General features: G+C 46.4%; 2 protein-coding genes across 3 annotated transcripts in view; both read right to left on the reverse strand.

The window, feature by feature from the left end:
- The window catches only part of LOC307270629 (polypyrimidine tract-binding protein 3-like), a 20626-nt gene extending 19650 nt beyond the window's left edge, over positions 1 to 976 (reverse strand). For both annotated transcript variants that reach the window (XM_080054510.1, XM_080054509.1), the window contains exon 1: positions 888 to 976. The gene's annotated coding sequence lies outside the window, so the exon portion shown is untranslated. The remainder of the gene's footprint in view (positions 1 to 887) is intronic.
- Positions 977 to 2043: 1067 nt separating this feature from the next.
- hsdl2 (hydroxysteroid dehydrogenase like 2) overlaps positions 2044 to 12500 on the reverse strand; it is a 14067-nt gene continuing 3610 nt past the window's right edge. Inside the window, exons 4-12 of the mRNA XM_080054515.1 lie at positions 12058 to 12172; positions 10205 to 10308; positions 9423 to 9521; positions 8006 to 8200; positions 7132 to 7185; positions 5402 to 5431; positions 4322 to 4441; positions 3699 to 3827; positions 2044 to 3089 (exon numbers count right to left, since the gene is read on the reverse strand). Of these exons, the coding sequence (XP_079910641.1) occupies positions 2977 to 3089; positions 3699 to 3827; positions 4322 to 4441; positions 5402 to 5431; positions 7132 to 7185; positions 8006 to 8200; positions 9423 to 9521; positions 10205 to 10308; positions 12058 to 12172 (959 nt within the window). The 3' untranslated portion in view covers positions 2044 to 2976. The remainder of the gene's footprint in view (positions 3090 to 3698; positions 3828 to 4321; positions 4442 to 5401; positions 5432 to 7131; positions 7186 to 8005; positions 8201 to 9422; positions 9522 to 10204; positions 10309 to 12057; positions 12173 to 12500) is intronic.

Consider the following 12500-nt stretch of genomic DNA (forward strand, 5'->3'; position numbering starts at 1 on the left):
CCAGGGAGCGTTGCATTCTAGAACTTTGTAGAACTTTCTTGATGATGTCATATTACACACTGCACCTTTAAAGGTGGAGTCAGTGATTCTGGAGAACGCTTGTTAAAACTAACTACGGTCCGCTGGTTTATGTCACTATATAATATCCTCACAGTGAAAGGCCATGGTGGTAGGAAATGCTTCTTGTTTTTTAATACTTTATTTTTGGATAGTTATTAAACATGTTTTAATATGTTATTAACAGAATGACGGACATATTTTGACATTTTAAAGACTCAGTGTGTGTGTGTGTCTCTGTCTGTGCCTGTGTGTGTGTGTGTGTGTGTGTGTGTGTGTGTGTGTCTAGGCCTGTCTGTGTGTGTGTGTCTGTTACTGTGTGTGTCTGTGTCCCTCTTTGTGTGTGTGTGTGTGTGTGTGTGTGTGTGTGTGTGTGTGTGTGTGTGTGTGTGTGTGTGTGTGTGTGTCCTTTTCGTAGATAGGAAACTAAAGTAACCATTCTTGTAAACAGTCTTTGGTCTCTGAAAAGGTGTAGTAGACGGTGTAGTGTCGCAAATATCGCGAGATTTCACTCATACGTAACACGCTCTTCTCTAGTCTCGCGACACTTCCAACCAAAACAAAACCAGAAAAAAAACGAAACACAAGAAGCGACAAACGGCGGCTGTTTGTTCCAGAACCAGAACCGGGATCTGTGGCGGGTAAAATGTTTCCGTTAACGGTTTAAAAACAACAACAAACGTAGTAACGGCGGCGCGAAGATCGGTTTAGCAGGGTATGGCTCTGTTGTCACCAAGGAAACGCGAGGAAATGGAACGTTGAAGGTTCGGAAAGGTTCGTCTGGGTTCGGAAACACTCGGCTGATGTTCGATAGTTCGTTAGTTCCTTACCAGTCCATGGTCCGGTTGGCGGAAACGTGTTTTGTTTGGGTCGTTTTTCTTTAGCGCCAGGAGACAGAAGAACAACAACCGGAGATCACTTCCTATTGGTGACGTCACGGGACAACATGGCGGTGGCTCGCAGCGGACCGGACACGCCCCAGAGATCATTTTTTGTTTAATTTAATTCAATAACAAAATTCTAGTTAGAACGAGATTTAAAGGTGAAGTGAGTGATTCTGGAGAAATCTCCTCTGTGAATATCTCATCAGGATCAGCTGCCTGCCTGTCTGTCTGTACTGTCTGTACTGTCTGTCTGTACTGTGTGTGCTGGAATAAAATCATGTGTAAATAAATACACAGCCTAGGCTCTGTGAACTGGTAGGCCTATGTAAACAAAGGGGGCCCACCTTAGCTAGCAACATACCAGTTTACAGAGCCTACGCTGTGTATTAACACTGAATGTATTTTTCAGTGCACACACAGTACAGACAGGTAGCGGATCATCAGGAGATATTCACTGATTTTGACATAAAGTTTTGACATTAAGCGTTCTCCAGAATCACTGACTCCACCTTCTAAAACAACATACTACCATACTTTCTCTCTCCCTCTCCTCCATACTACATCTGACCATAAACAGTATCTAGTTAGGACGCAGCATGCTACAATTGGGACATATTTTAACTTGTTTATTTCATCCTAACATGGCTCCTTGATCTTGCCTCTGGCTTATATATCCGTCTCATCGCTGGTTGTTTTCACTGGGAGGCTCAGTCCATGTGATGTAACTTCTGCTGCAGTGGATTGTGGGTCAGAACCTCCATAAAGCTGCTGGTTTCAGCACTAAAAATCACCACCGGATGTAGTAGGACATCTGGGTACTTTTCAGCATGCTGCATCTGACATCATGTATTGGGACAAACTAAATCTGTTTCTACCAAACTAAATAGCAGGGACCCTTTGGAACGCAGGGCCATTTTCCACAATATAAAACGAACGGACAGACAGACAGACAGACAGACACACGGTTCATCGGAGAAGCACAGACAGGAAAGCAGAGTGTATGAGTTTGTTACCACATTTTATTTATTAAGGCTCAGTCCTCTTCACAGCAGAGGTTAGAATCCAGCCCGGGTCGTTCTCTGTCTGTCTGTCTGTCTGTCTGTCTGTCTGTCTGTCTGTCTGTCTGTCTGTCTGTCTGTCCTCTTCACAGCAGAGGTTAGAATCCAGCCCGGGTCGTTCTCTGTCTGTCTGTCTGTCTGTCCTCTTCACAGCAGACCCGGGTTAGAATCCAGCCCGGGTCGTTCTCTGCATGTCATTCCCCTCTCTGACACATTTCATCTCTGTCTCTACACACTGTCAATAAAAGCATAAAAATGCCCCAAAAAAATCTGTTCATAATAAAAATGCAAATACATTCTACACACTGCACCTTTAAGGCATGGTGTCCAGATGTTACTATCATTGAATTGAATTTATTTATGTTCAGGTATGTTATCGTATTGTAGTGAGTGTGTGTGTGTCTGTCTGTGTGTGTCTGTCTGTCTGTCTGTCTGTGTCTGTCTGTCTGTCTGTCTGTCTGTCTGTGGCATGGTGTCCAAATCTTAAACCCTAACACAACATTTATTTCAGTTCAGATAAATACTAGAACGAGCTTTTAGGTCAACAGACATTCTGGAAATTTAAATCAAACACATCAAGTCATTTGTAGTCCTATAGTAAAACACAGCTGCTTGATAACAAATTAAATGTGTGTGCGTGTGCATGTGCGTATCTATGTGTGTGTGTGTGCATGTGCGTATCTATGTGTGTGTGTGTGTGTGCTTTTGCGTATCTTTGTGTGTGTGTGTCTGTCTGGGTCTTTGTCTGTGTGTGTGTGGTTGTCTCTCTGTCTGTGTGTGGTTGTCTGTGTGTGTGTGTATCTATGTGTGTCTGTCAACAAACAAATAAAATAAAAACTTTGAAAGCAACAAATCAAAACAACATTTCTACCAGTTTAGTACCAAAGTGTGTTTATTGAAGGTGTTAATATTAAGGCATGTAATGAGCTCTGTGTGTGTGTGTGTGTGTGTGTCTGTGTGTGTGTGTGTGTGTGTGTTCACAGCTTAGATTGCATCTTCCCCATCAGTTTGTCCAGTTTCAGAGCCAGCCCCATGTCTCCTTTGATCTTCAGTTTTCCCGACATGAACGCCATTGGAGCCTTGAGCTTTCCTACAACACACACACACACACACACACACACACAGATACACACAGATACACACACACACACACACACACAGACACACACACAGATACACACAGATACACACCAACACACACACACACACACACAGATACACACACACACACACACACACACACACACACACACACACACACACACACACACACACACACACACACACACACGGCTGTTAGCATGGCAGGATAATCACAGGGTCTTAAAGGTGCAATCAGTGATTCTGGAGATTTTTTTATGTCAAAATCAGTGAATATCTCCTCATGATCCACTATCTGTCTGTACTGTGTGTGTGTGTGCTGATATAAACCCAGTGTTAATAAACAGGCCCAGGCTCTGTAAACTGGTATGTTACTAGCTACGGTGGGCCCTTAGTTTACATACCTAGGCTGTGGATTAACACACAGTACAGACAGGTAGCAGATCATGAGGAGATATTCACTGATTTGAAGACACACACATATACACACACACAGATTAACACACACACACACACACACACACAGAGTAACACACACACACACACACACACACACACACACACAGAGTAACACACACACACACACACACACACACACCTGTAAACATCTTGGTGAAGTCGTTGGAGTCCATGCTCATGATGACGTCGACTTTAGAACCCGGTTCTCCTTTCCCCACGGAACCAGAACCCGTCTTCAGATCCAGGAACCACACGCCCTCATGCTCTCCTTATAAGGGCAGAGAGAAAGACACATTAAATACACACACACACACACACACAGGATTTTTCTTTTACCCCCGTTTTACCCCTGTGAAAAGGGTTTATTCGGGGCATTTTTGGTCAAATGTAACAAATGTTTTGAAATATCTTGTTTCACTAACAGGTCACCGCTATGGGCATTTTTTCCTCCACTCAATGCGCTTCTGAAATCAGACTCGTTGTGTTTGAAGGAAAGCACTACTGATGCCTCGCTGTTGCTTTGCAAGTGCTGTTGAAATATCCCAAAGTATTCTCTATATTTAGGATCAAAAGCTCCTGTCAAATGAACTTCAAGGGCAATTTCAGACTTTTCAGGGATATTTTGCCCCAAGCCCCTGCTAATTTCCTTCACACATACACAAACACACACTCTCACTCACACACATACACACTCACTCACTCACTCACTCACTCACTCACTCACTCACTCACACACACACACACACACACACACACAGTTACCTGAGAGGTTGAACTGGTAGACCCCCTTAGTCTTCTGGACAAACTCTTCGGTGAGAGCTGCTTTGATGGAGGTGAACATGTTCTCTATGGGGTTCCCGGAGGACGAGGGGGGGGCCGCCGCTAGAAGAATTATAATAATAATAATAATCTTTATTTGTATAGCGCCCTTCATACATAGAATGCAGCTCAGAGTGCTTTACATGCACAAAATAAAGAAAATATAAAACAAAACTCATTCATCACAGGCAATAAGCAGAAGATAAAAATGTAATAAGAATGCAATAAAAACATTAAATAAAAATGCATAAAATTCTAAAGAATAGAGATATAACACTGATTATTCAAACATTACATTTAAAAAGGTCCACTGTGTAGTGTCAGAGGAGGGTGTGTGTGTGTGTGTGAATGACATGCAGAGAACGACTCGGATTCTATATACATACAGGTAATACACAGACAGACAGACAGGTAAACACACACACACACACAGGTCTCACACTCACACACACACACACACACACACACACACACACACACACACACACACACACACACACACACACACACACACACACACACACACACACACACACACACACACACACACACACACACACACACACACACACACACACACACACACACACACACACACACACAGGTCTAGAAGAAGAAGAATGTATTTATTGCCATTTGCACAGGTACAAGTACAAGTGCATTGGGATTCTTGTGTGAATCTCCCTGAGTCAGCTTCAATAAAAACAATGTTATATATAAATAACATTATAACAGGAAAATTCAAAAAAGAAATAAGAAATCGTAGAAAAGTAGAAAATAGCTATTCTCTCTTAAAACAAATTATAATACAATGGAATAAAATAAATAACAAGGGGAGCAGTGTACAATGAGATGTGAGAGACATTTTTCCCAGTCTCTAATTGCATTTAAGGTTAATATTACACACTTTTACTGCACTGTAAAACAGTAGACTACACTGAGATTATACACACATGAAGTTATTGCACTTGAAATGTTGACATTGTATTATTGCAATGTTTAAGGTTAATATTGCACACTTACATTGTCCTGCGGAGTGTAGAGCATTGAACACTGAAATGAGAATGAGAAGAGACACACAAGGTTATTGCACTCAAAATGTTCACATTATGTTAAATAATTGCATTATTTAAGGTTAATAATGCACACTTCTATGTTATGAGGTCGACTACTGTCCATTTAGTCTGAGGTGAGGGGTGAAGTACTTCCCTCCCATCTTAATGTCTTGTGCTACCAGTCTTGTGCTAACCCTAACCCTAACGCTAACCCTAACCCTAACCCTCTAACCCTAACCCTCTAACCCTCTAACCCTAACCCTCTAACCCTACCCCTAACCCTAACCCTAACCCCTAACCCTCTAACCCTAACCCTAACCCTAACCCTCTAACCCTAACCCTCTAACCCTACCAGTCTCACAGCAGCAGGTAAAAGCTGTTGTGGTAGCGGGCCTTGTGATGTCGCAGGTTATAGCCAGAGTTCTTCCACCTGAACAGAGCATGAGCTGGGTGATGTTTGTCCCTGAGGATGCTCTGTGCTTTCCCCATGCAGCGCTGTGTACAGTGTGTCCATGGAGGGCAGGTTGGAGCCAGTGATTCTCTCTGCAGTCTTTATGACCCGTTGAAGTGACTTCCTCTCGGACAGTGTGGTGTTTCCGAACCACACCGTGATGCCATTGGAGAGGAGGCTTTCAACGGATGAAATCTAGCATTTTTGCTAAAATCTGGCATTTTTACAGTTGTAAATGTTACAGCTGTTCATGAATATGCACTGTCCCTAACAAATAAACTAAACTAAACTAAACTAAACGAGTCCTCTGTAGGCCTGTGTGAGGGGCTGACCTTTAAGTCCAGTGTTTTGGGCCCAGCTCAGGTTATCCACGATGTGAAGACCAAGGAACTTGCAGCTGTCAGCCCGCTCCACCGCCGTCCCCTTGATGGTGGGCGGCTGCAGAGGGGGGGCTTTCCTACGGAAGTCCACTATTACCTCCCTTGTTTTGTCTATATTTAGTACTAGGTCATTGTCCTCTCCATACATGGTGACTTTGTGGACTAGCTCCCTGTAAGAAGACTCATCCCTCCCTCTGATGAGGCCAAGGATGGTCGTGTCGTCTGCGTATTTAATTATTATGTTGTTATTGTCCTGGGGGGAGACGCAGTCATGTGTGTACAGTGTGAAGAGTTTTGGGCTGAGGCAGCAGCCCTGGGGGGTTCAGCCCTGGGGGGTTCCTGTGGGCTGAGGCAGCAGCCCTGGGGGGTTCAGCCCTGGGGGGTTCAGCCCTGGGGGGTCCCTGTGGGCTGAGGCAGCAGCCCTGGGGGGTCCCTGTGGGCTGAGGCAGCAGCCCTGGGGGGGGGGGGGGGTTCCTGTGGGCTGAGGCAGCAGCCCTGGGGGGTTCAGCCCTGGGGGGTTCCTGTGGGCTGAGGCAGCAGCCCTGGGGGGTTCAGCCCTGGGGGGTTCCTGTGGGCTGAGGCAGCAGCCCTGGGGGGTTCAGCCCTGGGGGGTTCCTGTGGGCTGAGGCAGCAGCCCTGGGGGGTCCCTGTGGGCTGAGGCAGCAGCCCTGGGGGGTTCCTGTGGGCTGAGGCAGCATCCCTGGGGGGTTCCTGGGCTGAGGCAGCATCCCTGGGGGGTTCCTGTGCTGACTGTGAGCTCGGCAGAAACCCTGGTACCAATCCTCGGGGAGCTACGCTATGTCGCACACTGGGGAGCGCCATCTTGCTCAAATCACTCAGATCGATAGAAGGTAGACTGTTACTTACCTTCCTTCTCATCCTCTGGCAGGTCCAGGAAGAAGTCAGGAAGTAGAGGGGTCCCTGTGGACCAATCAGAGAGGAGCGTTACACACACACGGTGAGGCTGGGAAGGACTCAACTTTTCAAACAACGTTCATTTTCAATACTCTGAACCAAAAATCTCAACTTAATAAAGCACTTACATCAACTAAACTTTCCATAATCATTCTCAGCACTATTCTGAAGGTTATTACAGAAGGATTTGTTCATATGTTGTTCACTGTCTGATTTATGAGACATTGTCTTCTTAAAAATATGCTGAAAATACCAAAAATCTCAACTTCTAAAGCACTTACATCAACTAAACTTTCCATAATCATTCTCAGCACTATTCTGAAGGTTATTACAGAAGGATTTGTTCATATGTTGTTCACTGTCTGATTTATGAGACATTTTCTTCTTAAAAACATGCTGAAAATACCAAAAATCTCAACTTCTAAAGCACTTACATCAACTAAACTTTCCATAATCATTCTCAGCACTATTCTGAAGGTTATTACAGAAGGATTTGTTCATATGTTGTTCACTGTCTGATTTATGAGACATTTTCTTCTTAAAAACATGCTGAAAATACCAAAAATCTCAACTTCTAAAGCACTTACATCAACTAAACTTTCCATAATCATTCTCAGCACTATTCTGAAGGTTTGTTCTAATCCGAGTGAGTGAGTGAGTGAGAGATACACACACACACACAGACAGACACACTCTTTGACTCTCTCTCACACACACACACTCTGATCCTCAAACTCACACACACACACACACAGACACAGACACAGACACAGACACAGACACAGACACAGACACACACACACACACACACACACACCCCCCTTACCTGGGCTGACAGCGTACTGATCAAAGTCCTTCACCCCGTGCTCTCTCAGTACATCCTCGTCCACCAGGAAGTGTCCGGTGTATTCTTTGGGTTTGGACAGGATGAGGTAAGCAGCGTCTGTGATGATGTCAGCAGTACGAGACTGTTGGCCCAACTCTAACCCACCTATCACCTGCAACGCAACGGTCGCGATGGCTAGACAGGGAGAGAGAGAGACAGGCAGGGAGACAGGGAGACAGGCAGGGAGAGAGAGAGAGGGAGAGAGACAGGGAGAGAGAGAGAGAGACAGGCAGGGAGAGAGAGAGAGAGAGAGGGAGAGGGAGACAGGGAGACAGGGAGAGAGAGAGACAGGGAGAGAGACAGGGAGAGAGGGAGACAGGGAGAGAGGGAGACAGGGAGAGAGACAGGCAGGGAGAGAGACAGGCAGGGAGAGAGAGAGAGGGAGACAGGGAGAGAGACAGGGAGAGAGAGACAGGGAGGGAGGGAGAGAGACAGGGAGAGAGACAGGGAGAGAGAGAGACAGGGAGGAAGACATGGAGAGAGGGAGAGGGAGAGAGGGAGGGAGAGAGACAGGGAGAGAGGGAGGGAGAGAGAGACAGGGAGGGAGGGAGAGGAGAGAGGCAGGGAGGGAGAGAGAGACGGGGAGAGAGACAGGGAGGGAGGGAGACAGGGAGGGAGAGGGAGAGAGAGACAGGGAGGGAGAGAGGGAGAGAGAGAGACAGGGAGGGAGAGGGAGAGAGAGACAGGGAGGGAGAGAGGGAGAGAGAGAGACAGGGAGGGATAGAGAGGGAGAGAGAGACAGGGAGAGAGGGAGGGAGAGAGGGAGGGAGACAGGGAGAGGGAAAGAGAGACAGACAGACAGTCAGATAGAGAGAAACACACACACACACACACACATACAGACACAGAGGTTAAGTGAGTTCACTTTAAAAAGGAGTGAGTGATTGTGGAGAATATGGTTGTGTTCTGAATCTCATACTTTCTACTATATAGTATGTAGAAAAAAGATTTAGGATGTCCTGATTCTTGTGGCCAGATTTAGGATGGTTAGAAGTACCCGGATGTCCTACTTCATGCGGCCAAGATTGTTAGTGTTGAAAAGTGCATCCTATTTGGGCGATTCTGACCCACAATCCAGTGCGCACGTGAAGTGACGTAACATCGACGAAGCCTATAGGTCCATGTTATGAAAACAAACGGGGATGCGACGGATATAAAAGCAAGAGGCAAGATCAAGGCGCAATGTTATGATGAAATAAGAGAGTAAAGTATGTCCCAATAGTATGCCTACTGCATCCTAACTAGATTCTTTTTATCGTCGGATGTAGTATGTAGAATAGAAAAAAGAAAGAGTATGCGATTCGGAACGCAACCTATGTGTTGACAGAACCAGTGAATCTAGTGAACTGGTTTTTACCTGTTTTGGGCCAGAGGGCGTTGACAGCTATCTGACCTTTGAACTCTTCGGCCATCCCCAGAACGCACATGGACATCCCGTACTTAGCCATCGTGTACGCTGCAAAAACACACACACACACACACACACACACACACACACACACACACACACACACACACACACACACACACACACACACACACACACACACACAAACACACAAACAACATGTCTCATAAATCAGACAGTGAACAACATATGAACAAATCCTTCTGTAATAACCTTCAGAATAGTGCTGAGAATGATTATGGAAAGTTTAGTTGATGTAAGTGCTTTAGAAGTTGTAGATTTTTGGTTCAGAGTATTGAGAAAAATAAAAAAGTTTTTGTAACGGTCAGAATATCACACTGGCCCATAGTCTATTACAACTTTAAACTGATTTAAAAACACATTTGTGGGGCGCCCTCAGTTGGTAGGGCGCCCCCCCCCCCCCCCCCCCGGGCCGGGCCCAGCATGTCACTCCCCTCTCTGCCCCATTTCACCCCTGTCTCTTCTCACTATCAATAAAGCATAAACATGCAAAAAAAACAAACACATTTGACTAAAACCAGAAAAATTTTGATTTTTTTTTTAATCATGGAAAATATGTGACTGAATATTTTAACGTATTTTATTTAATAGATAGCTCCTGGCAGCTTGACGCTATGTTACCTGTGTGTGTGTGTGTGTGTGTGTATTACCTGTGTGTGTGTTACCTGTGTGTGTGTGTGTGTGTGTGTGTGTGTGTGTGTGTGTGTTACCTGTGTGGTTCTTGAACCAGAAGGGGTTGAGGTTGAGGGGAGGAGACATGTTGAGGATGTGAGGGTTTGGACTCTTCAACAGGTGAGGAATCACCAGCTTAGAGCTGAGGACACAACAAGGGAGATACACTGTTCACTAACACTGTTACCTAAAGTGTGACAAGAGTGTGTCTGTCTGTCTGTCTGTGTGTGTGTGTCTCTCTCTCTCTCCTTCCCTCCTTCCCTGTCTGTCTCTCTCTCTTTGTGTGTCTGTCTGTATGTCTGTCTCCCTCCCTGACTCCCTCTCTGTTCCTACATGAGGTATGTGTGTGTGTGTGTGTGTGTGTCTGTCTGTCTGTCTGTCTCTGTCTGTCTGTCTCCCTCCTTCCCTCCCTCCCTCCCTCCCTGTTTCCCTCCCTCCCTCCTTCCCTCCCTCCCTGTCTGTCTCCCTCCCTGCCTGTCTGTCTGTCTTACGTGAGGTATGTCTCCCTCCCTGCCTGTCTGTCTGTCTGTCTGTCAGCCTGTCTGTCTTACGTGAGGTATGTCTCCCTCCCTGCCTGTCTGTCTGTCTGTCAGCCTGTCTGTCTTACGTGAGGTATGTCTCCCTCCCTCCGACTGAAGAGGAAGGCAAGGTCAATAAGTTCTGATATAACCCACCCAGGACACACCTTGTTTGTTCCCCTACCATCGGGGAAGAGGTACCGCACACTGGGGGCCCGCACCACCAGGATGAGGAACAGTTTTTTTCCAAGAGCTGTAGCCTCCATCACCCCCTCCCCTCCCCAACCCCCCTAACAAAGCATTAAGAACAACACGCACATCTACATTTTTAATCATTATAATTTTTTTTTTATCTTCATATGAATTGCATATATGGCACAATATGTATAGGGATAATTTTTAAATTTTTAAATCTACATATCACTATTTATATATTTATTTTTAAACCATTTTTGTCATTTGGTCTTTGTTGTTGTGTCATCGTTTTATTTGTCAATTGTCTTGTTTTGTCATTTTTAGATATTGTTGCTGGAGAGTGCCAAACTGAATTTCGTTGTGCTACAATGACAATAAAATCCTTGAATCTTGAATCTTGAATCTCCCTCCCTGCCTGTCTGTCTCCCTCCCTGCCTGTCTGTCTTACGTGAGGTATGTCTCCCTCCCTCCCTCCCTCCCTGTCAGCCTGTCTGTCTGTCTGTCTGTCTCCCTGCCTGTCTGTCTTACGTGAGGTATGTCTCCCTCCCTCCCTCCCTGTCTGTCTGCCTGTCTGTCTTACGTGAGGTATGTCTCCCTCCCTCCCTCCCTGTCTGTCTGCCTGTCTGTCTTACGTGAGGTATGTCTCCCTCCCTGCCTGTCTGTCTGTCTTACGTGAGGTATGTCCCTCTCAGGTTGATTCCCTCCCTCCCTCCCTGTCTGTCTTACGTGAGGTATGTCTCCCTCCCTCCCTGTCTGTCTTACGTGAGGTATGTCTCCCTCCCTGCCTGTCTGTCTTACGTGAGGTATGTCTCCCTCCCTGTCTGTCTGTCTTACGTGAGGTATGTCTCCCTCCCTGTCTGTCTGTCTTACGTGAGGTATGTCTCCCTCCATGTCTGTCTGTCTTACGTGAGGTATGTCTCCCTCCCTGTCTGTCTGTCTTACGTGAGGTATGTCTCCCTGTCTGTCTGTCTGTCTTACGTGAGGTATGTCTCCCTCCCTGCCTGTCTGTCTTACGTGAGGTATGTCTCCCTCCCTGTCTGTCTGTCTTACGTGAGGTATGTCTCCCTCCCTGTCTGTCTGTCTTACGTGAGGTATGTCTCCCTCCCTGCCTGTCTGTCTTACGTGAGGTATGTCTCCCTCCCTGTCTGCCTGTCTGTCTGTCTGTCTGTCTGTCTTACGTGAGGTATGTCCCTCTCAGGTTGATTCCCAGCATCAGATCCACCGTCTTCATCGGCGTCTGCAGCGTTCCAGTCAGACTGATGGCGCTCGCATTGTTCACCAGGATGTCGATTCCTGAAGACAGACACAGACAGACAGACAGACAGACAGACAGACAGGGAGGGAGGGAGGGAGGGAGACAGACAGACAGACAGGGAGACAGACAGACAGACAGACAGACAGGGAGGGAGGGAGGGAGGGAGGGAGACAGACAGACAGGGAGGGAGGGAGGGAGGGAGGGAGACAGACAGACAGGGAGGGAGACAGACAGACAGGGAGGGGGACAGAGACAGATAGACAGACAGACAGACAGACAGACAGAGAGGGAGGGAGAGAGACCGACAGACAGACAGACAGACAGGCAGGGAGGGAGGGAGGGGGACAGACAGGGAGGGAGGGAGGG

The sequence above is a fragment of the Ammodytes marinus genome (genome assembly GCF_949987685.1).
Source record: "Ammodytes marinus genome assembly, contig: scaffold_97, whole genome shotgun sequence".
NCBI lineage: Eukaryota > Metazoa > Chordata > Actinopteri > Uranoscopiformes > Ammodytidae > Ammodytes > Ammodytes marinus.